Raw genomic sequence first — 25,958 nt, 5'->3', positions numbered from 1 at the left:
GTTATAATGTGGAATTCTCATGGAATCACCAAAGTAGCAGAAACCTGCTCCAAGATGATTTAGTATAAGAGTATATTGAATAATAGCCAATATTCAATAACTGTCAATTGCCAATATAAACAGGTTTAATTGTGATTAAACCGTGTGGAGAGGGCCTAATTTTATCAACAGCTTTCTCTTTTCCACCCTGCTACACCTCCCTACCCGGATCTGGATTTAGCTCATCCGCCAGCTCATGCTCTTACTCCTCCTCCTCCAACTGTTCATTCGTTCTTTTGCCCTCTTTCTTTCTTTCTAGTCCTGATGAAGAGCCTTGGCCCAAAACGTCAACTGTCTAATGCCCTCCATAAATGCTGCCTGACCTGCCGAATTCCTCCAACGTTTTGTGTGTGTTACATAATTTTCATCATGTCAGCTTGCCACCTGTGTGGAAAAGGCCCTAGTACGTAACAACCTGCTGTAAATCACACTTTCCATTGAAGATTGTGTCCTGCACCATACAGGAAGAATCATTCCAAAGCACAGGTGGCTGGCCAACTCAACTTATCAGAAGATTTACCCATTAGAAACAGTCATAGTACAAGAAACCTGGCTAACTTGATATGGACAGATATTTGCATACCATGTACAAATTCTAAAAGGTACAAGATGAAAATAACTTCCAAACTAAACAAAACTTTAAAATAAGGACTCAAAAAAAAAACCAAGTACTCCAACTAACATATCTTGTAAATAATAGTGACAGTAATATAATATCTAATATAAATATCAGCAATAATAAAATATCTTTAAGAATTGTGATATTTTGATTGCTCTAATTATAGTGCTTAACTAAAGCTTCATGTTCCATCATTTTCTTTTTGCTGCACAACTTACATTCTGGTAACAATTATTTTTCTGATTTATAAAAATTACTAACTTTTTGAAACCGTATTCCCATAATATACTAAGGTAAAAATGAGATTAATCTGTGATTTAAATCAACAACAGAAATATGGTTTCAAGAAAAGTTATTAATACTTGACCACATTTCCATCAGTGTGAAAGAGATCAGAGGCTGAGCAAATCCTCATCTGCACCCTCCTCCTTAACTGCTGCTAATCCCATGCATTCCGATTCTGGACCATGTTCAGATATGTTGATCCCAATATCGAGTTGTAAAGTATATGAGGACAGTGAACACAGCAACAGAATATTTGACTGGGAAGGGGTGGGGAAAAATTGGATTATTCAGAGAAATATAAGATATATATATATATAAGATATATATAAATATAGGTACAAATATAAGAGGTAGAGGGGCAAAAAATTGAAAATAGAAGGGAGATGGAGAAAAAATGAATTGCTGAAATTCAAGTAAATAGCCTGGGTCATGCAGCAAAAAAAATTCCTTTATCGGAAATTCTGAAATCCAAAAAGCTCTGAAAACTGAAGTTTCTTTCACCAACAGCTGACGTCACTCAGGTGTGAGGTGGCAGCACTAGCAGAGGCTGCCAGACGTCAGTTGTGGCTCAGTGCTCGTACTGGTTACACGTGCATTTGCTGTGCGCTGATATTTTGTGTTCACTCTTGACTTTGTGTTTAATTTCACTGTGAAAATGTCAAAAAGAGCTGCAGATACCCCTATGGGTAACAATGAGAAAAAGAGAAGGAAGCATCTATCATTATCAATGATGCAGAAAGTGGAGTTATTGCAGATCCTTGATTGTGGTGTGTCTGTGCAGCATCTTACTGAAGAAAATGGAGTCAGAACTACCACTGTATATGTTTTAAATAAAGACAAGTTGCTGAAGTTTTACAGTGACAGTGACGTCCTACATTTATTCCAATAAATCATTTACCATGTGTTTGATGCGGTTCATTTGAAGCTGTATATTTTTATATTTTATTGAATGTTTTGTTGGAAATAACTTTTTTTCTTGTCATTATTCCCTAAACAATACAGTATAACAACTATTTACACAGCATTTACATTGTATTAGGTATTATAAGTAATCTAGAGATAAAATATACGGGAGGATGTGTGTTGGTTTGGTGCGCCGCCGGGTCCTAAAGTCCACCGCACGGAGACAGGTTAAATAAGGGACTTGAGCATACGTGTTTTTTTGGTATGGGGGGGGGGGGGTCTGAAATCCAAAAAATTCTGAATTCCGAAATGTAACTGGCCCCAAGGATTTCGGATAAGAGACTGTGGACCTGTACTTGCATACTTTTTTTCCTCATCAGCTAGTTGGCCCTTCAAGTCTATGTTGTTCTCATGACAACTGTATAAATCCCATTCCCACATTTACTTCCCTGTATCCTATTCTTTCACACATGCCTATTAGCACTCCAATTACCCCTCCCCCCCACCCCATCTACAGACATAATTTAAAGTAGCTAATTACTCAATCAACCACCAGGTCCTAAGGCTGTGACAGGAAAGGAGCACTGGAAACCCACACAAAGGGACAAATTACATACACCACAAGGACAGTACTGTAGGTCAGAAATGAACCTCGGTCACTGCACTTGCCCAAACTACAGCATCAATGTGTTGCCTAAAGCATTGAAACTGAAACACCTCCTCAACAAACCTCAGGGGGTGGGGGGAGTATCAATGATTCAGTGGAATTCTCAAAGTTAGTAGGTTTGGAGAGAGGGTTATGGCAATATCAATAGTTTGTTCAAATTTTATTCTATGGACCTGGACACAAAAGAAGTATGCATTCAGAGGGATGCTCAACTATCTTTCACAAGAGATACTAAACTGAAGTCTTGTCTGTTGCTTCAGGTGAATGCTAAAAGATCCCTCTGTTAGCTTTGGAAGTCAAAGAAGCGAAAAGAATACTTGTCTTTCATTTAACATCACAAAGACCCTAATGTGATTATAAAGTCACAAGGAAAGCCCGCTGCATCCTTAATTGGCAGTAAAGCATCTCGAGATGCATAGTTGTATTTTTTTTCTTATGTCTGTCTCATTTTGGGAGACCAGAATATCATATTGTTTTTCAAACGTTATTTTGTTTCATAATACAACATTCCAGTAGGCCCTTCCTGGACCTTTTGAGACCCACCACCCCAGCAAGCCCACAACCCCGATGAACCCTAACCTAATCATGGGACAATTTACAAAGACCTATTAACATACTTGGCACATCTTTGGACAGTGGGAGGAACATGGAGGCCCCAGAGGACACCCACATATTCCACGGAGAGCACATACAAAGACTCCTCACAGAACATTCCGGAAATGAACTGTGAAATGCCCCAAGCTGTAATTGCATAGCGTTAACTGCCAACAGATTGTTAAAACAAAATTAAAGAGCATTGCATTGGAAGGAGCATATTGGCATTGATTAGAGGTTGGTTATTGTGTAGAATACAGCAGTTGTCTTAATAATGGGTTGTGGGCAGTGACCCGATGATTGGTGCTGGGTCTCTGAAGGGCCCCTGCTAGTTGGATGAGGAGATTCAATTGCAAATTTGCCAACATACAACTAATTGGTGGTGAAGACAGTGCGGAGGATGCATGAGGGCTTCAGTGGGGTGAAAAGCCAGATTTCATGTGAACAACAGAAGATGCGACAAATGGAAAATTATGAGGGCAAATGAGGTCAATCAATCAAGGTAAAGAAATGGACATCAGGGAATATTTCAAGGTGAGAGATTAAAAGATTCTTGAGTCCAAGAAGAACTGAAAATTAGCATCCATGTACAGCAAACAGTTAGCCGGCCAGTGGTGTGGTGGCATCCACACCGGACTTCAAGGCGAGAGGTTCTGGGTTTGAATCCAGCCGGATCCCTGCACACTTTCTATCTGCACTGGGTTGAGCGTTGAGTTAGCACTTGGCCTTGTAAAAAATAAGACAAAAATGCTAAAGAAACAGCAAGGTTGCGAAACAAGGCACAGAAAGGAACAGCAGCAGCAGCAAACAATTAGGAAGATAAACAAAACACCATTCTTCTTGGAACAACACTGATTACAAGACTAGGGATACTCTGCTCCAATTATACAGAGCTACGGTGAAATCTACAAGACTTGGGAAGGATATAGACATGATAGGAGGACAAAACAGGTCTACCACACTGATCTAGCATTTTGTATAGCCTCACTCAGGATTGTAATTATAGTACCTCAATGAAACCCTCATCCTGTTCTATTACAACTAGCACTTAAAAAAAGCAGAACAATGCACAATGCAATCTTAAACCATTCCAGCTTTCCTCTTAAAGGGTTGTTTGTGCGTTGATGATAAACTCATGGTTAATCAGTGAGAATAACAGCAATTACTGTAAATGGAATATAAAAAAAACTGTAGGCACTGCAAGTATGAAACAAAAATGGAAAATGCTGGAAACATTCACTATCTTGGGGAGCATCAGGGAAAATCTTAGGTCTGTAGTTTTTTGGTAGACCCTAAGATTTTCCAGCATTTTCTGTTTTTGTAATTGTAATTATAGCACTTTAATGGAGAAATAGCAATAAAGAAATAAAGAAAACATTTCTATTGAAATAGAAATATATTTTCAAACAGTTATTCAAAACTGCAATGCCATTATAAACAAAGTCTAGGACATAACTGATATAAATACATTGACATTTTTATTACAGTGACAGATTTCTAGTTTTAATGATACCAAATTGAGTTTTTCTTTTTCACAATTTTGAAGGCTGTGTCTATCTTTTAATATCCTTTGACAGATTATAAAGATCTTATTCTCTTACTGTTCTGGTCTAGATCTGGTCCTAGGGTTGAGGTTCTGAACTGGAAGAAGGCCAAATTTGAAGAAATGAGAAAGGATCTAAAAAGCGTGGATTGGGACAGGTTGTTCTCTGGCAGGGATGTGATCGATAAGTGGGAAGCCTTCAAAGGAGAAATTTTGAGAGTGCAGAGTTTGTATGTTCCTGTCAGGATTAAAGGCAAAGTGAATAGGAATAAGAAACCTTGGTTCTCAAGGGATATTGCAACTCTGATAAAGAAGAAGAGGGAGTTGTATGACATGTATAGGAAACAGGGAGTAAATAAGGTGCTTGAGGAGTATAAGAAGTGCAAGAAAATACTTAAGAAAGAAATCAGGAGGGCTAAAAGAAGACATGAGGTTGCCTTGGCAGTCAAAGTGAAGGATAATCCAAAGAGCTTTTACAGGTATATTAAGAGCAAAAGGATTGTAAGGGATAAAATTGGTCCTCTTGAAGATCAGTGGCCGGCTATGTGCAGAACCAAAGGAAATGGGGGAGATCTTAAATAGGTTTTTTGCATCTGTATTTTCTAAGGAAACTGGCATGAAGTCTATGGAGTTAAGGGAAACAAGTAGTGAGATCATGGAAACTGTACAGATTGAAAGGGAGGAGGTGCTTGCTGTCTTGAGGAAAATTAAAGTGGATAAATCCCCGGGACCTGACAGAGTGTTCCCTCGGACCTTGAAAGAGACTAGTATTGAAATTGCAGGGGCCCTGGCAGAAATATTTAAAATGTCGCTGTCTACAGGTGAGGTGCCGGAGGATTGGAGAGTGGCTCATGTTGTTCCATTGTTTAAAAAAGGATTGAAAAGTAATCCGGGAAATTATAGGCCAGTAAATTTAACGTCAGTAGTAGGTAAGATATTGGAGGGAGTACTAAGAGACAGAATCTACAAGCATTTGGATAGACAGGGACTTATTAGGGAGAGTCAACATGGCTTTGTGCGTGGTAGGTCATGTTTGACCAATCTATTGGAGTTTTTCGAGGAGGTTACCAGGAAAGTGGCTGAAGGGAAGGCAGTGGATATTGTCTACATGGACTTCAGTAAGGCCTTTGACAAGGTCCCGCATGGGAGGTTAGTTAGGAAAATTCAGTCGCTAGGTATACATGGAGAGGTGGTAAATTGGATTAGACATTGGCTCAATGGAAGAAGCCAAAGAGTGGTAGTAGAGAATTGCTTCTCTGAGTGGAGGCCTGTGACTAGTGGTGTGCCACAGGGATCAGTGCTGGGTCCATTGTTATTTGTCATCTATATCAATGATCTGGATGATAATGTGGTAAATTGGATCAGCAAATTTGCTGATGATACAAAGATTAGAGGTGTAGTAGACAGTGAGGAAGGTTTTCAGAGCCTGCAGAGGGACTTGGAACAGCTGGAAAAATGGGCTGAAAAATGGCAGATGGAGTTTAATATAGACAAGTGTGAGGTATTGCACGTTGGAAGGATAAACCAAGGTAGAACATACAGGGTTAATGGTAAGGCACTGAGGAGTGCAGTAGAACAGAGGGATCTGGGAATACAGATACAAAATTCCCTAAAAGTGGCGTCACAGGTAGATAGGGTCGTAAAGAGAGCTTTTGGTACATTGGCCTTTATTAATCAAAGTATTGAGTATAAGAGCTAGAATGTTACGATGAGGTTGTATAAGGCATTGGTGAGGCCGAATCTGGAGTATTGTGTTCAGTTTTGGTCACCAAATTACAGGAAAGATATAAATAAGGTTGAAAGAGTGCAGAGAAGGTTTACAAGGATGTTGCCAGGACTTGAGAAACTCAGTTACAGAGAAAGGTTGAATAGGTTAGGACTTTATTCCCTGGAGCGTAGAAGAATGAGGGGAGATTTGATAGAGGTATATAAAATTATGATGGGTATAGATAGAGTGAATGCAAGCAGGCTTTTTCCACTGAGGCAAGGGGAGAAGAAAGCCAGAGGACATGGGTTAAGGGTAAGGGGGGAAAAGTTTAAAGGGAACATTAGTGGGGGCTTCTTCACACAGAGAGTGGTGGGAGTATGGAATGAGCTGCCAGACGAGGTGGTAAATGCAGGTTCTTTTTTAACATTTAAGAATAAATTGGACAGATACATGGATGGGAGGTGTATGGAGGGATATGGTCCATGTGCAGGTCAGTGGGACTAGGCAGAAAATGGTTCGGCACAGCCAAGGAGGGCCAAAAGGTCTGTTTCTGTGCTGTAGTTTTTCTATGGTTTCTATTTAATATGGTTAAAATAATAAAAGCATATTATTTAAATGATGCAAACAACAAACAGCTGGAAGAGTTCATCAAAATCATAAAAATCAAAGCTTTGTGGGTAGAATTTTAACCATCCTGTTAGAAATTTAATTGAATTGAACTCTGGAGGAATAACAGTAGTTGCATCATACTTTGTTTATCGAGTATATGGATTTTTTTTTACCCTCTCCCTATTCCAACTCTTCTTCTAATCTTTAATATAAGGAGAATAACTTTCTATTGATGAACATGTAGCAGTTAATAATAAAATAGGTTGTAACTTTCATTAACACAAATAAGTATTTATTCATATCAAATCTGGAACTGGAGTCAAAGAAAAGAGCCACATGCTTTTCATAAGAAACATAGAAAATCTACAGCACAATACAGGCCCTTCGGCCCACAAAGCCATGCTGAACATGTCCTTACCTTAGAACTACCTAGGGTTACCCATAGCCCTCAATTTTTTCTAAGCTTCATGTACCTATTCAGGAGTCTCTTAAAAGACCTTACACTTTCCGCCTCCACCACTGTCGCTGGCAGCCCATTCCACACACTCACCACTCTCTGCATAAAAAACTTACCCCTGACATCTCCTCTGTACCTACTTCCAAGCACCTTAAAACTATGCCCTCTCATGCTAGCCATTTCAGCCCCGGGAAAAAGCCTCTGACTATCCACATGCCTCTCATTATCTTGTACACCTCTGTCAGGTCACCTCTCATTCTCCGTCGCTCCAAGGAGAAAAGGCCAAGTTCACTCAACCTATTCTCATAAGGCATGCTCCCCAATCCAGGCAACATCCTTGTAAATCTCCTCTGCACCCTTTCTATGGTTTCCCCATTCTTCCTGTAGTGAGGTGACCAGAATTGAGCACAGTACTCCAAGTGGGGTCTGACCAGGGTTCTATATAGCTGCAACATTACATCTCGGCTCTTAAACTCAATCCTACAGCTAATGAAGGCCAATGCACTGTATGCCTTCTTAACCACAGAGTCAACCTACGTAGCAGCTTTGAATGTCAAAGTTACATGTATTATTTATTTATTATCATTTAGTGTTATGCCCCTAACACATGTATGAAGTTTAATACTGTCAGCAATCTCTACAAGGTGTGTACAGTCAACCTCACTGTGAAAATAAACCTGAAAAACAGGCAGAGCAAACATCTCTACCTCAATTTCTAGTAAAAAATTTATTCACCAACAGTAACATGGAATTATACACAAAGGTAGAAACTATCAAACAAGCAATTATCAATATTTATAGTTATCCATATTATCAATATATAAATCCATAGGTTTATCACCTTCCTCACCTTATTTGAGGTTTTCAGGATAGGAACTTCACTGTCAGACCGCATTTTGCTTTCTATTTCTTCCCAGTTTCTCTCTTCATTTTTAAACAAAATCCTATAAACAGAAAGTGTAAGCTTCCCTTAGAGTCATTGTTAACACAATAAAAATGAAAAAGATCAATTTCTCTTTGTGGTTTTGTTACTTAAATCAATTACAAAATATCTTTCCCCTTTACTTCTACTTTACTTAAGTGTTCCTCACAGGACAGTCTTCAGCAATAAATCTCAAACAAAGGTTCATAACATTTGTCTAACGGGTCAAATGGTATGACATTTCTTTTCCTTTAAAAGCCACCAATCATTTATTTCCTGCTTTGTAATATGCTAAATTCCACCACCCCCAGCCCACCTCCCAATCTGTGTCTTGCAGTGGAAAACTAAACCTCATCTCCAACCTTCACTTTACATTAAAAAGGTCCTGGTGACTTAAATTAATTTTCAGTCAGATAAAGACCATAGGATAAACATCCTGTAGGCACTTTCAATATAATATTAACAATACGTTAAGAGGATAGAATTTTTTTCAGGATTATTAGTTCTTTAAATATACAAGTTAAAATTGTTACTATTAAGCTAAATGGATATAATTTGTATGGAAATGGGATATTGTGGCGACCCACTTTCTACGCAGGTAAACCAGCTCACAAAATGGCGCGCGTGTCAGCAGAGAGGCCAGCCCCAAAATGGCGCTGGGCCTTCTTCTTCACCAGCAAGGGGTGAAAGCCCGCGCCGGAAGAGACTTTTGTAATGCACCTTTGACGTCATTTCTGCCTGGAGAGGGCGGGGACGGAACTGCGTAAAAGCCAGTGCCGCGAAGTTTGAATAAACTAGTCTCGAGTGCAACTTACAGACTGCATGTCGTTATTTCTAGATCTGTGTGTAGCACATTGTTACAATATAAAGAAGAGTACTATTCTTGAATCTTTTTTTATTGATAAAGATGTTTGTTTATCTGCCTTAAATGGAAATACGAATCAGACAAGAACAGTTTTCTTGCCTTCACACAGAATGCAAGAGGTGCAATGTTTTCAAAGCCACAATTTCAGGTATGCTGTACTGTGCAAAAGTCTTACACACATACAGTATATATAGTTAGTGTACCTAAAACTTTTCCACAGCACTGTAGCATGTTTATGTATTTCACTGTACCGCTGCCGCAAAGAAAAAAGAGCTAGTGAGGCGAGAAACAGTTTAACACATGGTTAAGTAATTGGTGTAAGAGAGTGGTCATCAGATTTTTGAATCATTCCAGGGACGGTGCGCCCAATACAGAAGGTTCTGTTTGCACCTGAACTGGAGGGGGCGAATATCCCAGTGGAAGGTTTGCTCCTGCTGCACGGTGGATTTAAACTAGAGTTGCAGGAGGATGGAACCAGAGTGCCAGAACAGTTGGTACAGAGGTTGTGGAGACAGATATTGTTAAGACTTCAGACAAAGTCAGGAATCAAAAGGTTGAGCATGGAGCGACTAATGCTCTGAGCTGCGTATATTTCAATGCATGATGTATTGTAGGAAAGGCAGAAGATCTCAGGGAATTGATCGACACATGGAATTATGATATTGTAGTAATTAATGAGACTTGGTTGTAGGAGGGGCAGGACGGGCAGCTCAATATTCAGGGCTTCTGTTGTTTTAAATGTGACAAAGCAGGAGGGATTAAAGGGAGAGGGGTGGCATTCCTAGCCAGGGAGAATGTTACAGCAGTCCTCAGTCAGGACACAGGAGAACTCATCTAATGAGGCTTTATTAATGGAACTGAGGAATAAGAAAGGTATGACCACATTAATGGGACTATATTACCAACACCTAATAGTCCGCAGGATTTGGAAGAACAAATCTGTAGAGAGATCACAGACTGTTGCAAGAAACATACGGTTTTTAAAGGTGATTTTAAACTTCCCACATATTGACTGGGGCTCCCATATTGTAAAAGGACTAGATGGGATAGAGCTCATCAAATGCGTTCAGGGAAGTTTCCTTAAACATTACTTACAAGTCCCAATGAGAGAAGATGTGCTATAGTCAAAGTCATAGTCATACTTTATTGATCCCAGGGGAAATTGGTTTTCGTTACAGTTGCACCATAAATAATAAATAGTAATAGAATCATAAATAGTTAACTAGTAATATGTAAATTATGCTAGTAAATTACGAAATAAGTCCAGGACCAGCCTATTGGCTCAGGGTGTCTGACCCTCCAAGGGAGGAGTTGTGAAGTTTGATGGCCACAGGCAGGAATGACTTCCTATGACGCTCTGTGCTGCATCTCGGTGGAATGAGTCTCTGGCTGAATGTACTCCTGTGCCCACCCAGTACATTATGTAGTGGATGGGAGACATTGACCAAGATGGCATGCAACTTAGACAGCATCCTCTTTTCAGACACCACCGTCAGAGAGTCCAGTTCCATCCCCACAACATCACTGGCCTTACGAATGAGTTTGTTGATTCTGTTGGTGTCTGCTACCCTCAGCCTGCTGCCCCAGCACACAACAGCAAACATGATAGCACTGGCCACCACAGACTCGTAGAACATCCTCAGCATCGTCCGGCAGATGTTAAAGGACCTCAGTCTCCTCAGGAAATAGAGACGGCTCTGACCCTTCTTGTAGACAGCCTCAGTGTTCTTTGACCAGTCCAGTTTATTGTCAATTCCTATCCCTAGGTATTTGTAATCCTCCACCATGTCCACACTGACCCCCTGGATGGAAACAGGGGTCACCGGAACCTTAGCTCTTCTCAGGTCTACCACCAGCTCCTTAGTCTTTTTCACATTAAGCTGCAGATAATTCTGCTCACACCATGTGACAAAGTTTCCTACCGTAGCCCTGTACTCAACCTCATCTCCCTTGTGTTACTTGATCTGTTATCATAGAATGAGACAGGGCAGGTGACAGAAGTATGGATTGGGACAGGCTGTTTTCTGGCAAAGGTGCACTTGGTAAGGAGGCCTTCAAAAGTGAATTTTTGAGAGTACAAAGCTTGTATGTGCCTGTCAGAATAAAAGGTAAATATAACAGGTTCAGGGAACCTTGGTTTTCAAGAGATATTGAAACCACGGTTAAGATTTTTTAAAAATGCAATGCATTGTAGGTATAGGCATGTAGGAACAAATGAGGTACTTATGGAGTATAAAAATACTAAAAGAGAACGCTTAAGCAATCAAGGAGGGCTAAAAGGTGGCATGAGGTTGCTCTAACAGACAAAGCGAAGGAGAATCCTAAGGAATTGTACAGATATGTTAAGAGCATAAGGATTGCAAAGATAAAAAAATTGGTCTTCTGGAAAATCAGAATGGTAACCTATGCCTGGAGCCAAAAGAAATGGGGGAAATGTTAAATGGATTTTTTGCATCTGCATTTACTCGGATGACAAGACCAAAAATCTACAGAAGTGAGGTAAAGCAGTGATGAGGTCATAGACCATATACAAATTACCGTGGAGGAGCTGTTTGTTGTCTTGTGGACCTACCCTGTGGGAGGTTAGTGCAGAAATTGCAGGGGCTCTAGAAGAAGTATTTAAATCATCCTTGGTGACAGGCAAGGTACCAGGGAATTGCAGGATAACTAACATTATTCCGCTGTTTAAGAAAGGCTCTAAAGGTAAACCAGGAAATTATAGGCCAGTAAACCTGACATCAGTAGATGTAAAGTTATTGGAAGGTATTTAAAGGGACTGGATGTATGAGTATTTGGATAGATATGGACTGACTAGGGACAGTCAGCACACGTTTGTCATGGTAGGTCATATTTTTTAGAATTTTTTTTTGAGGAAGTTACCATGAAAGTTGACAAAGGCAAGATAGTGGATGTTGTCTGCATGGACTTTAGCTAGGCCTTTAGCATGGGAGCTTGGACAAGAAGGTTCAATTGTTTGCCATTCAAGATGAGGGAGTAAATTGGATTAGACATTGGCTTTCTGGGAGAAATCAGACAGTGGTAGTAGATGGTTACCTCTTTGAGTGGAGGCCTGTGAGTAGTGGAATGCCGCAGGGATTGAGATGTGTCCATTGTTGTTAGTCTTTGTCAGCTATAATCAATGATCTAGATGATAATGTGGTTAACTGGATCAGCAAATTTGCAGATGACACCAAAATTGGGGGATGTAGTGGACAATGAGGAAGAACAGAATTTGCAGTGGGATCTGGGCCAGCTGGAAAAAAAGTCTGAAAAATAGCAGATGGAATTAAATGCAGACAAGTGCGAGGTGTTGTACTTTGGGTAGACGAACCAGGGTAGGTTTTACACAGTGAATGGCAGGGCACTGACGAGTGCAGCAGAACAAAATAATCTGGGAATATAGGAGTACAATTCATTGGAAGTGGTGGCACAGGTAGATAGGGTTTAAAGAAAGCTTTTGGTACTTTGGCCTTCATAAATCAAAGTATTGAGTACAGGAGATGGGATGTTTTGTTAAAGTTGTATAAGACATTGGTGAGGCCTAATTTGGAGTATTGTGTGCAGTTTTGGTCACCTACCTACAGGAAAGATATACACAAGGTTGAAAGAGTACAGAGAAAATGTACAAGGATGTTGCCAGGATTGAAGGACCAGAGTTATAAGGAAAGCTGGAACAGGTTTGGACTTCATTCTTTAGAATGTAGAAGATGGGGAGGAGATATAATGGAGGTATACAAAATTATGAGAGGTATAGATAGGGTAAATGCAAGCAGGCTTTTTCCACTGAAGTTGGGTGGGGCTACAACTAGAAGTTCTAGGTTAAGGTTGAGAAGTGAAATGTTTATGGGGATCATGAAGGGAAACTTCAGAGGGTTGTGAGAGTGTGCAACAAGCTGTCAGCAGAAGTGGTGCATGTCAACTCAATTTCAATGTCTAAGAGAAGTTTGTATAGGCACATGGATGACAGGGGTATGGAGGGCAATGGGACTAAGCTGTTTAAATGGTTCAGCATGGACTACACGGGCCAAAGGGCCCGTTTTCTTTTCTATGACTAATTTCATGATATATGTGAGTGATGTTTAACCTGAACCTGATATGTGTCTTTTTGTAGATTGAGTGGGAAGGGGGCAGGAAGGGGAGATTCATGGTCGAAAAATGGAGGAGAGAGAGGGGAGGGAGCAGGAAAACCAGAGACACATTTTGTAATAATCAATAAATCAATTGTTTGGAATCAAATTACCCTGCTTTGGTGTCTCAGGGCTGGGCGTGTCAGCACCTGCACCACCTCCCACCCCGGCCCCTCTTCTCTGCCACCTGTCCCTTGTACCTCACCCCTCCCAAGGTGCCCCACCCATACCATCCCCAACATCCATTGCTCTCATCAGATTCATAAACTCGCTCTCCGCTCCACGTCACCCTAGCTATATATATATATATCCACCTAAGGCAACTGCACAGTACTGTACATCAGATCATGGAACAAGCAATGGAGGAATGAAGATTTATTAATAATATGAATATGAAGCAGTTAGTTGTTCTGAGCTTCTCAGTATTAGATATAATTATTATTGCTATGGAGATCAATATACAAGTAGTGACCTGATATATATAAACAGATGAATATGTTGCTTTCTGTACAAATTACACTCATCTTTCAGATGCACACATTGATTTCCAAAGGATGGAAATGGAGAAGTACTTTTGCAATACGATAGTAATCACACGAATCATTTAACCACCTTGCATAACGTAAAACACTAAATGAATCATTGCTACTTGGGGCTGTACACAAGCTTTTGACGCTAGAGCATTTCACAGCTCCATAAGTAATGGAAAGCTTGACCAGTGAAACACTCTTAAGCTCCATGCTATCCTAGACCTTATAATTAATTTGTCACATTTCACGTTTCTGAATATCATACCCATTTACTTCTGCTCTGTACTGCTAATTATACTGCAAAGACCTTTAGTGCCATCTAGAGGTGCAAACATTCAAAATGTTTTCTCTATTACAAACATACAATTATGCAGTTGCTGGAGATCCAGAACACACACAGGATGCTGGCAGAACTCAGCGGGTCAGGCAGCAATTATGGAGGCGAATAAAGAGCCGGCATTTTGTGCTGAGACCCTTCATCAGGATTCAGGAAGGGTCGTGATGAAGGGTCTTAGCCCAAAACTTCACCTCCAGCATTTTGTGTGTGTTAATCCTTTTGCAAAATGTGAGTGGACAATGAGAAATATCGCTGTATTGGCAGTACAGAAAGGAATCCTGTAACCTATCCCACGCCTACTTCTTGCTGGGGAGATCCAAAACAAATCATACTGATATGTTAGAAGGTTGAAATTTCATTTAGTTTTGCAATTTTTTCCCCCCAATGTACTGTGAAGCATTGTGGGCTTATTTTGTTGTGCTAATGATGCTAGAGAAATGAAACAGCTGCTTTTTGTGAAACAATTTACCTGACCATGGAGGCGTGACTGATGAGAGGATTGCCATCAGCAGCCTCTACAACAGTTGAAAAGTAATTACAACAAAATTGGAGGAAATGTAAATTGCAGTTTGTGTTTAAATCTTCAGCTACAGTCCACATTTATTTTTACTAGCTATCTCCTAAGACAGTGATTATGGATTATGTGCTTATGAAATGCTGTTTATTCCTTTGTAATATACACTTAGTGGCCACTTTATTAGGCGCACCTGCTTGTTAATACAAATAACTAATTAATCATTCACATAGCAGCAACTCAATGCATAAAAGCATGCAGAAATGATTAAGAGGTTTAGTTGTTGCTCAGACCAAACATCAAAAAGAAGAAGAAATGTAATACAAGTGACTTTGACCGTGGAATGATTGTTGGTGCCAGACAGGGTGGTTGGACTATCCCAGAATCTCGGATGTTCAGTCCCTAGAGTTTACAGAGAATGGTATGAAAAACAACAAAAAAAAACATTCAGTGAGCCTCACTTTTGTTGGACATAAACACCTTGCTAACGAGAGAAGTCAGGAAAACGGACAGACAGGTTCAAGCTGACAGGAAGGCGACAGTAATTTAAATAACCACGTGTTACAGCAGTGGTGTGCAGAAGACCATGGACATACACTCAGTGGCCACAGGAGGAACTTAAAAACGTGGCCACTGGGTGTATAACAAAATTACTGATATACAGTGGAAAAGGGATTTTAAGTTCAGAATTAGATCTGAACCACAAAGAAACTGAATGCATGTGTAATGATCGGCAAGTTGAAGATAAGGTGGCTATAAAGGATAAAGGGCAGATTGGATCCAAGATCAGACTGCCAAAAAGTTAAGAAGACAGAGGTAAAGCAAAATTAATACAAAACAATAGCTGAATATTTACACAGTGTAGAGTCATAAAATACAACAGCACAGAAAGAAGCCTTTTGGCCCATCTAGTTTGTGCCAAATCATTACTCTGCCTAGTTCCATCAAACTGCACCTGGACCATAGCCCTCAAAACCCCTCCCATCATGTGCCCCTCCAAATTTCTCTTAAATATTGGAATCAAAGTTCAAAGTAAAAGTTATTATCAGAGCACATACATGTCACCACATGCAACCTCAAGATTCCTTTTTTGCAGGCATACTTAACAAATCTATAGAACAGTAATGGTAAACTGTAAACACCAGGAGCTGTAAACAAACTGTGCAAGTGCAGATACAAATAAATAATGAGCATGAAATAATATAAAAGATTCCTTAAATGAATGTAGCTTTCCAGTTTTGTTCAAATCAACACTGCATCCAACACTTGTGCTAGCTGCTCATTACACACTCACACCACCCTCTGGGTGATGAAGATCCCCCTAATGCTCCCCTCAGATATTTCACCTTCATCTTTAACTCTAGGTACAGTCTCATTTCATTTGGAAAAAGCCTGCTTCCATTTGTAAAATTTTGTATACCTCTATCAAATCTCCTCTCAACCTTCTACATTCTAGGGTATAAAGTCATACCCGAATCAACTTTCCCTGTAACTCAGGTCTTCAAGAGCCAAAAACATCCCTGTAAATTTTCTGGTGAACACAGCAGGCCAGGCAGCATCTCTAGGAAGAGATACAGCTGACATTTCAGGCCCAGATCCTTCATCAGGACGAAGGGTCTCGGCCCGAAGCGTTGACTGTACCGCTTCCTAGAGATGCTGTCTGGCCTGCTGCGTTCACCAGCAACTTTTACATGTGTTGCTTGAAATTCCAGCATCTGCAGATTTCCTTGTGTTTGCGCTTGTAAATTTTCTCTGCATTCTTTCAATCTTATTAACATCTTTCTTTCAGGTAGGTGATCAAAAACTGGACACAATACTCTAAATTAGGCCTCACCAATTTCTTATACAACTTTAATATTTCACCTCCTATACTCAATACATTGACTTATGAAGGTCAATGCGCCAAAAGCTTTAATGCTCCTATCTCTTTGTGATACCACTTTAAAGGAATTTCAGTATGCATCTGTTCTACCATAATCCTCAGTGCCCTACCTTTTGCTGTGTCAGACCTATCCTGGTTGATCCTCCCAAAGTGCAACAACGCACACTTGCCTGCATTATATTCCATCTGTCAGTTTTCAGCCTTTTCTCCCCCCAGCTGGTTCAGATCCTACTGTAAGATTTGATAGTCTTCCTTGCGGTCCACTGCACCTCCAATCACGGTGTCATCCACAAATTTGTTCATCATCCAGCACCGATCCCTGCGATACCACTCACTAGTCACAGTCCTCCAGTCAGAGAGGCAACTATCTACAACCACTCTCTGGATTAGACATTGGCTTTGCAGAGGAAGCCAATTTACTACCTCATCTTGAATGCTAAGAGACTGAACCTTCTTAACCAACCTTCCATGCAGGTCCGTTCCAAAGGCCTTGCTAAAGTGCATGTAGACAATATCCACTGCCTTGCCTTCATCAACTTTCCTGGTAACCTCCTTGAAAAACTAATAGATTGGTCAGACATGACTTACCACACACAAAGCCTAATCAGTCCCCGTCTCTCCAAATACTTACATATCCAGTCCTTTGGAATACCTTCCAGTAACCTTCCCACTACTGATGCCAGGCTCATGGGCTTAATTTCCAGGCTTATTCTTAGAGCCTTTCTTAAACAACAGAACAACACTCACTATCCTCCAACCCTCTGGCTCCACCGGCACTTGGGAATTCTTGTGCAGGATTCCCTAAAGGTTAATTTGCAGGTTGAGTCTGTGGTGAAGAAGGCAAATGCAATGTTAGCATTCGTTTCAAGAGGACTAGAATATAAAAGCAAGGATTAACGTTGATGCTTTATAAGGCACTGATGAGGCCTCAATTGGAACTTGGGAGTATTGTGAGCAGTTTTGGGCCCTGTTATAATAATAATAACAATAATAGCATCAACAACTTTATTAATCCTGAATGGGAAATCTTTTTTGCTACAGCAGCAACATTTAAAAAAAACTTAGCAGACTTTAATAATAAAATAATATACACAACAATTTACCAATGTGCAATAATAATGTACAAAATAATAAAACAGAGACTTTATACTATGATGTGTGTTCTCCTGTTGCACAGTGATGAACTGTCGTATATGCTTATTGCATCTGGTAGGAAAGACTTTCTGTAATGATCCTTATGACAGCAGAGCTGAATAAGTGTTCGAAAGGGTACTCCACTGCTTATCTAAGAAAGGATGTGCTGACATTGGAGAAGGTTCCGGGATTGAGGAGAGTTTGGTGACCATAGGACTGAACTCACTAAAATTCAGAAGAATGAGGGATGATCCAAGTGAAACTTATCGAAACTCCTTGATGGAATGGATGTAGAGAGAATGTTTCCTATGGTGGGAGAATCTAAAGACCAGAGGACACAGCCTCAGAATAGAGGGACGTCCATTTAGAAATAGAGATGAAAAGTAATTTTTTTTTTTAGCGAGAGAGTGGTGAATCTGTGGAGGCCAAGGGATACAGGGAGAAGCAAGAGATAGAGAGATAGGGGCTAAGAGGGGTATCGATCAGCCACGATGAAATGACAGAGAAGACTTCATGGGACAAATGGCCTAACTCTGCTCGTGTATCTTATGGTCTTACCTCAGTCAAGACAATTCTCAAAAAGAGTCAGAAAACTACAGACGAGTATTAAATCTGAAATACGCTTTCCGCAGGCAGATTTCTCTGTCCATTTTGCACCCAATTGGAAGACTGCTGGGGTTCATAATTTGTGCATATAGATGACTTATGAATTTGGGCAAATTCATGGAGGGGATAATCTTTAAGGAATGTTACTAATTGGCAAACTAAATCAAGCCAACCTGAATTGCAACAGCTTTAAAATCAATTAACTAAATAAACTGAATACAGCAAGCTCTATTTCTTGAGAAAATGAATTGATTTATTTTAATCTCTCATGTATACAGGATGTTTGGCATTTACAACAGCCAAAAAAATAACATTTGCAGCGTGGCATATTTTACCTTCTGGCTCTCCGATGATTGGAAGGTGACTAATATGGCAACTTGTTTGGCTGTATTTTTTGTATATTTTAATGAGCAATCTCTCCAGCCACAAAATAACTTCTCCAGTGAAGCCGCTAAGTCTAGCAGACTGTGAACATTTTGGATGGCCATAAGATAGAGGGGCATAATTAGGCCTTTCAGCCAATCGGGTCCATTCACTATTCAATCATGGCTGCTTTTTCTCTCAACCCCCATTCTCCTGTCTTCTCAGCGTAATCCTTAACTCCTTTACCAATGAAAAACCTATCAAACTCTGCCTTAATTATACTCAATGACTTGGCCTCCACAGCCCTCTGTGGCAACGGGTTTCTCAGATTCACCAGCCCTTGGCTGGAGAAACTCCTTCTCATCATCAGTCAGAGTTGACCATGGATATCGTGTCCTAGCTGTCTAGATACGCAAACCTGGGCAGTACGATACGGAGAGCAAGCTGTTACCCATGTAGCAAGCCCCCCATCTCCATACATCTGATGAATCCAAAGGAATGGCAGAGACTGATAGTTTGGTACCAGTCAGTGTTGAACTCAATGGAGAACTGCCTTAGGGACTCCAGCTCTGGATTTTTCCCTTAGGGTTTACTCCCATAGCCTTCCCTGTGAGTGGGTAGAGCTGCAAGGCAGCAAAGGTTTGAGATTAGAGTATTCCTTCTCTAAGATGATCTGCCAACCATGGCTGACAAGCCCTATCTGCCTGAAGACTATGTATCACTGTAATATAGGACTGCCAATGTGGGATTTTTGACTGAAGAATCTCATTACATTCTCCATGTTCCCATTATCATTTACATTCCCATCTTGAATGCAAAATCCAGCATATCTGAGTTTCTTTCCATTCTTCCTTTGTCTGCTGCTCCATTCACTATGCTGATTAGATAGGAATTTAATTACTGTACTACCTTTGCAAATTATTAGCGAAACAACCATTTGCCTCAGTGTGTAAACTTCCTATTTTCTGAATGGAATTTCAAGACAAGCTTAAGGAGTTATTTCATGAGGTTACTACCTCATTAATGCTATGGCCAGGGTTTGATGTCCTCTTCGATGCTTCTGGATGGTGAGGATTCCTGACATCCCTTGAATTGAATTGCCTAGGGATCCTTCTTGTATTTTCCATTCCCAAACATACATGAATCTTACAACTATGATCAGACTACAATGTATTTCACTCCCTGCAGATCTCCTCTAATAACTTTACAACATACATAATTATCATGAAAGCACTCAGTGTCGCCACTGTAATGAACTACAATCTCTGCCAGTCCTCCCGACCATTGAGCACATTTCACAAAGAGCGCTGTCACAGGATCATCAAGGACCACCACCCTCCAGGACATGCTCTCTTCTCGCTGCTGCCATCAGGAGGGAGGTAAAGGAGCATCAAGAAACAGTTATTACTTCTCAGTCATCAGGCTCTTGAAGCAGAGGGGATAACTTCACTCAACCCATCACTGAACTGTTCCCCAAAGTTACGGACTCATTTTCAAGGACTCTTCATCTTGTTATCGCGATATTTATTGCTTATTTATTTATTCTTTTTTTTTAAATTTAGTTTTCTTTTTGCACAGTACTGTAGTATTTTTTGTATTGCACTATACTGTTGGCACAGGAAAATAAAACAAATTTCATGACATATGTGAGCGATAAGCCCGATTCTGATATGGGTCTCTACTGTGGACTGAGAGTGGGAAGGGGGCAGGGAAAGGGGAATCATGGTTGGGAAAAGGGGAGGGAGCAGGAAGCACCAGAGAGACATTCTGTAATGATCAATAAACGAACTTGGAATCAAATGACCTTGTATGGTGTCTCAGGGTTGGGTGTGTGAGCACCGCACCACCCCCAGCCCCTGGCACTCCTCCTTTTCCACCTGTCCCACACCCCTCCACCCTCATCATTCCCAACATCCTTTGCATTTGGTCACATTCACAAACTTGTGCCTGATCCATGTTGACAAACACAGAACTGTGCAAAAGTCTTGGGCATCCAGGCTATATACTGTATTATGTGCCTGAGACTTTTGCACAGGACTATACTTGCACAATTTGTTCTCTTTTGCACATTTGTTGTTCGTCCACCTTGTTACGTGGAATCTTTCATGGATTCTATTTATTTCTGTTTATTCACTGTGAATGCCCACAAGAAAATGAATCTCAGGGTTGTGTATGGTGACATATATGTACTTTGATAATAAATTAACGTTGAACTTTGAGTCATCTGGAAATTAAAGGTTTTGGCATAACAATTCACACACTTTACAATGGTATCTTGCATAGGCTCTTAATCACTTCATTGCTCATACCCTATTTTAACTATTCTGTGCCTTTGGAGTTAACAACCTTTGAAGTTGTCAAAAGCTACAGAGTCCTTGCAGTGTTACTGCTCCCACAGTGGACTAGGAACTTGACCCAGAAGTTAAGTTGTAGCTCAAGAGACTGAAGTCCCCAGGACCGTTTTAACATTCACTTTGCATTGGTTGTACAGCAAGCATTTTTCTATTGCAGATTCCTTGGGTGACATCTTTCAGATAGCCAATCTCTTCAATTATTTCATTTTTTTCTATGACTTCTGTTTGTTCTTTTTGTCTCATTTGTGATATGGAAACTTGGAGCCTGTGACATGCAGTTTGGAATTCAAGCGAATGATCTAGCACTCTGCTGTGTCCCCAGAGTGGCCTCGTGGAGAGCAGAGACGGGGACCAGAAAAGGACTGAGAACACGAGCTGACTTGTGGAAAAGACCAGGATCACGAACGTGACTGACTCAATTTCAAAGCATTGAGGAAGATTGAAGCATTAAGGCTAATGTGGAGGATGACATCAATTGCTCCCAGCGGAGGCCACCGGAGCGACAATGGTCAGCAGCCCGGTCAGTGGAATTCGGACCCAATGTGGTGGTTGCTCTTCACGGAAGGACTGAATTCGTGCAGATGCTCTCCTTGAATGCTGACGGGTAGATGTTTTCAAAATTCTGAAATCTATGTGATTATTGGACCATACTTTATATTGGTATCCTTCAGTTTTTTGGTGTTTTCTTTCTTGTGGTCGATTGGCAGGTGGGTGATCTATTAGTTTTCTCTGTGTGAGATGGGGATTGGGGGGGTTTTGATGTTATTGTTGCTGTTCTTTTCGGCAAGTGAGGGGGTCAGGGATTTGATGTTATTGTCGCTCCTTTTCTTCTACGGGGCCGGGGTCGGGGATATGATGCTCTTGTTGCTGGTTTTTTTCTGTGAGGAAAAGGGTGGGGGTTTTGGGTTTTGCAAGTTTTCTTTTTCTTTTTCGTGCTGGTGGAGGGGGGAGTTGATGACTTTTCTTTCAAGAACACCCATGGTCTTTCTGTATTTCATGGCTATCTGGAGAAGACGAATATCAGAGTTGTATTTTACATGCATACTGTGACAATAAAATGAACCTTTGAGCGATTTGTCAACATGTATCACAATTCAATCTGGCCAATTCATACCTGAGCCAAGCCATAAAAGTCTGTTAAGGAAATAAAACCATTTTTTCACTGTACAGTATTGAATTGTTTCTTCCACTACATACACATAAAGAAATACACAAAGCTCCTTTATTACCTGATCTTCAGAGCGGTTTTCTCCATCGCATGCCGTATTTTTTGTGACAGCTGGGATACAGAGGTCAGCATCAAACTGTCTAGAACAATCTAAAATATAAAAAACATTACTAAGGAACAACAGATACTAGATTTGCTTCCTGCATTACATTTTACTAAGCAATAATGTTTGTTTGAATAATCTCATTAGAGCTCTGCCAGTGATCTAAAAGGTGCAACAGAAAGTCAGGAGACTTCCATCAAAATACATTATGGTATTACCAAAACTACAACTGATCAGATCTCCGCCACTGGTGAATAAAATTGCTAATATTTATCCACAAAACACCAACTTGCAATTTGCCAAAATATTTTGAGCACAAAAATAAAATTCAGCGTCTTCTTTATTTATTAATTTGTAAGTATGTTGGCTTCGATAGCAAAGCCAGCATTTATGTACTTCCCTAACTGCCCCTTACACAGTTGGTGACAATAAATCAATGGCTTGTTAGACGATTTTGAAGAGCATTTAAAGCCAAATACATTGCTGTGGATCTGTAGTAACATAGGCAGATTTCAGCCTTTGAAGGACAGTAGTGATTCAGTAATTTGTGTGGTGATTATTAAGTTCCCAAGTTCCAGTACAATAACTAAATTTGACTTCTATTGGGAGGAAACATTGGCCCTCTTCACATCAGCGTGGTCATCTAAGCATGGAGCTGAAAGAAATGAGTGAGATCTTAAATAAATATTTTGCATCTGAATTTACTTGGGAGGCAGACACAGGATCTATAAAACTGAGGCAAAAGAATATTGAGATCATTGACTGTATTGGGATTATAGAAGAGAGGAGGTGCTTACTGTCTCGAAACAAATTCAGGTGGATAAATCTTCAGGGCCTGACCAGGAATCCCCTTAGACTGTGTGGGAAGCTAGTGCAGAAATTTCAAGGGCCTTGGCAGAGATATTTAAAACATCCTCGGCCATGGGAGAAGTGCTAGAGGACTGGAGCAGAGCAAATGTTGTTCCATTGTGGGTGGTATGTGGGAAGAATTCAGTTCAAAGAAATAATCTGGGGGATTCTGGTCTAGATGTGGTCAAAGAGAAGGGATGCAAGTCATTAAATTCTGGGACAAGAATTTATAGCAAAATTGTTGGAGAATCTGAATGCAATGAGCCTTAACAAGAACACAGATGCCAGCGAGCAGTTGAGTTAACAAAGCAGTTAAGGGTTTCAGTGACCTTTAGATTGGAAAATGGGAAGAAGTATTGTATATGTGACGTAACAAAACAAAAGCAGGCAGTCCTTGAGAAGTAGAATACAGGTCCAGCAATAATTTCAGTTCCTTTTTAAAAAGGGTCCAGGAAGCACATTTTCCCTTTAGGGCAGGGGTTCCAAACCTTTTTTATGCCAGAGACACCTACCATTAACCAAGGGATCAGTGGACCCCAAGTTGGGAACTCCTGCTTTAAAGCAATGAAAATCAGAAGCCCATCCACTGACCAAAAATCAATGGATGTATGAAATTTTCAAAACTGATATTAACAAACTCATTCAGCCAGGACATTAAGAAAAGGCAGGTGAATGAAGTTGAAGTTGCTATAAAGTTCAGCCCTGATCTGAATGGCACAAGATATTCAAGGCGGTGTTGCATCTACTTCTGCAGCTATTAATCAAGGTTACAGCTATTAATCAAGAATTATTTTCCCCAGTATCATATTGTTAGAATTCTTACTTCATCTCTATTCCAGGTCTTCCTCTTCGTAGCAACCTGCTCTGCAGCTTCTAAAATCCGAGATCTGGTTTCACTCAGTCGACCATTCCCAGCTGCTGCTCTTATACTGGGCACAGGAGGGATTTTTCTGAAGTTCAAACTTTCATCAAAAACACGATCAACCAACTGATCAAGATTTAAAAAAGAAAATGAAAAGGGTTACTGCATCTCCTAGGTAATAATGGTATATGTGTCTGGATTACACCAGCTAATAGAATTTAGGGTACTTAAGCATCCAAAACTGATTCTTACAATTTAAAGGCAATGTAAATTTATACTGGGTTGATATTTTGCAGTAGAAAAGTCTGAAAGATTCCATATCTGCAATCATCTCTTCCCCTACTCCCAACACTATGTCAGAAATCAAAGTTTTCTTGTTAAACAACCGAAGTACAAATTTTGGCTAATATTAAGAAAACATTAGGATCAATTTTCTTGTCCTTCAAACTTTTCAATTATCCTCAACAGCCAAACCTGTACTGATTATTCATTTAAGGTTATTTTGTGGTTATATTAACATTTCACTTTTTAACCAAAGATATAAAAATTATCTTCAAATTATAAAATAAGTTGAAATGGGAATAATTCCATCATTGACTCATGGAGTAAGTGCAGTTATACTAACTTATAGAACGATATTTTACCTTGCCAGCTGACCCAATAACTGTTTAGCACAGGTTTCACTATTTTCAGTGAGTGAAATGCAAAATATACCAAGCATTTACATATTATAAATGGTCATGTGCAGTAAATTGTGATGCTTTATGATAGATAATCTGGGGGAAAAGTTGCTTTAAATGGACCAAATTTAAAAGAAATTCTCTCAATTTTTTAACCATCTATGGGAAATAGTCAAAGGCCTAAAATTTGAGAGTAATGCAATTTTTGTCATACATTTAACTTTTTCCCCAATGTCACCACGTCCTGTTTATAATCATACTATTAAGCAGTAGCTGGTGAATGTAACACCATGACATGATCACAACATCTACAGAAAAAGGTTTGCAGTTGACTGATTATTCAATGGCTGAACTACTAGTTTGCAGATTGAGAGTGGGACAGAAAACAAGACACTGTTATTCTACGTTTAACCCAGTTGAGTTTTACGTCCCTGAGGGCAGCAGGAATTCCTGTACTTCAGTGATGACCCTCCCAGATATGGTGAGCTCTTACTCTTGAAATCAGTTCTGATTTCAGGAGTAAGAGTAGTGAGTTGGAGGCTCTGTCAAAGTGAACTAGCTCTGGAACTCATTCTGCGTCTCAAACTTAACGTAGGTTAAAATTCCTCATTGCACTGACAAGTTAACTTTAGGCCGCCACCCAGTGCGAACAGGAGGCAGCACTGCTGATCCTGGACATGCTCTTTTCAAAGCTGTGGCAGTATTACAAGTGTTCCTGAAAGCTGCTGAGGTTACTCAAAATAGTCTGACAAAGTGGCACCGTGTAAAACTGGATATCCAGCAGCTCCTGCTCCAGTTCATGTGCAGTGTTAAAAGTCTCATTAAGATTCTGGAGGGAGGGCAGGTCTTCAAGATAGAGTTGGAAGGTGTTCAACTGCCCAGGTGCATGGTTCACGTGGATTTGCAGAAGATTTCTTTGATGCAGAGGTTAAGAGGTGAAGATGATCACCTGGTAATCGCAGAGAGTTACGAAGGATGACTGTTGCTTGGTCAGTATTGTCTATGGTCATATCTCTTTCTAGCAACCAAGATAATCAAGAGTCAACTGTAACACTTTTGGGGAATTAAGTCTCAGCTCTAAAGCTGCAGCATAAACCAAATGATAAATGAGTATGAAATTACCAGGACACGTGCCCCTGCATTTGTTTCTGGAATTGTATTCAGAGAAACACAGCTGAAGAGCATGATTTCAAATTAATATTTCAGACAAAAAAACCCTCAAATTTTGGCCTATGAAT

The 25,958-nt window shown here is 40.2% G+C and overlaps 1 protein-coding gene across 10 annotated transcripts in view; it reads right to left on the bottom strand.

Moving 5' to 3' along the window:
* The window catches only part of cep170aa (centrosomal protein 170Aa), a 181,532-nt gene that overhangs the window by 11,802 nt on the left and 143,772 nt on the right, over positions 1 to 25,958 (bottom strand). For 9 of the 10 annotated variants that reach the window (XM_072264845.1, XM_072264848.1, XM_072264847.1 and 6 more), the window contains 3 exons: positions 24,002 to 24,166; positions 22,288 to 22,376; positions 8,275 to 8,368 (listed from right to left, as the gene is read on the bottom strand). In XM_072264845.1, coding sequence (XP_072120946.1) covers positions 8,275 to 8,368; positions 22,288 to 22,376; positions 24,002 to 24,166 — 348 coding nt within the window. Of the gene's footprint in view, positions 1 to 8,274; positions 8,369 to 22,287; positions 22,377 to 24,001; positions 24,167 to 25,958 lie in introns of those variants that run through there. The other variant, XM_072264851.1, reaches the window with a different exon arrangement.

The sequence above is a fragment of the Mobula birostris genome, chromosome 8, assembly GCF_030028105.1.
Source record: "Mobula birostris isolate sMobBir1 chromosome 8, sMobBir1.hap1, whole genome shotgun sequence".
Taxonomy (NCBI): Eukaryota; Metazoa; Chordata; class Chondrichthyes; order Myliobatiformes; family Myliobatidae; genus Mobula; species Mobula birostris.
This window is presented reverse-complemented; position numbering and strand designations above follow the sequence as displayed.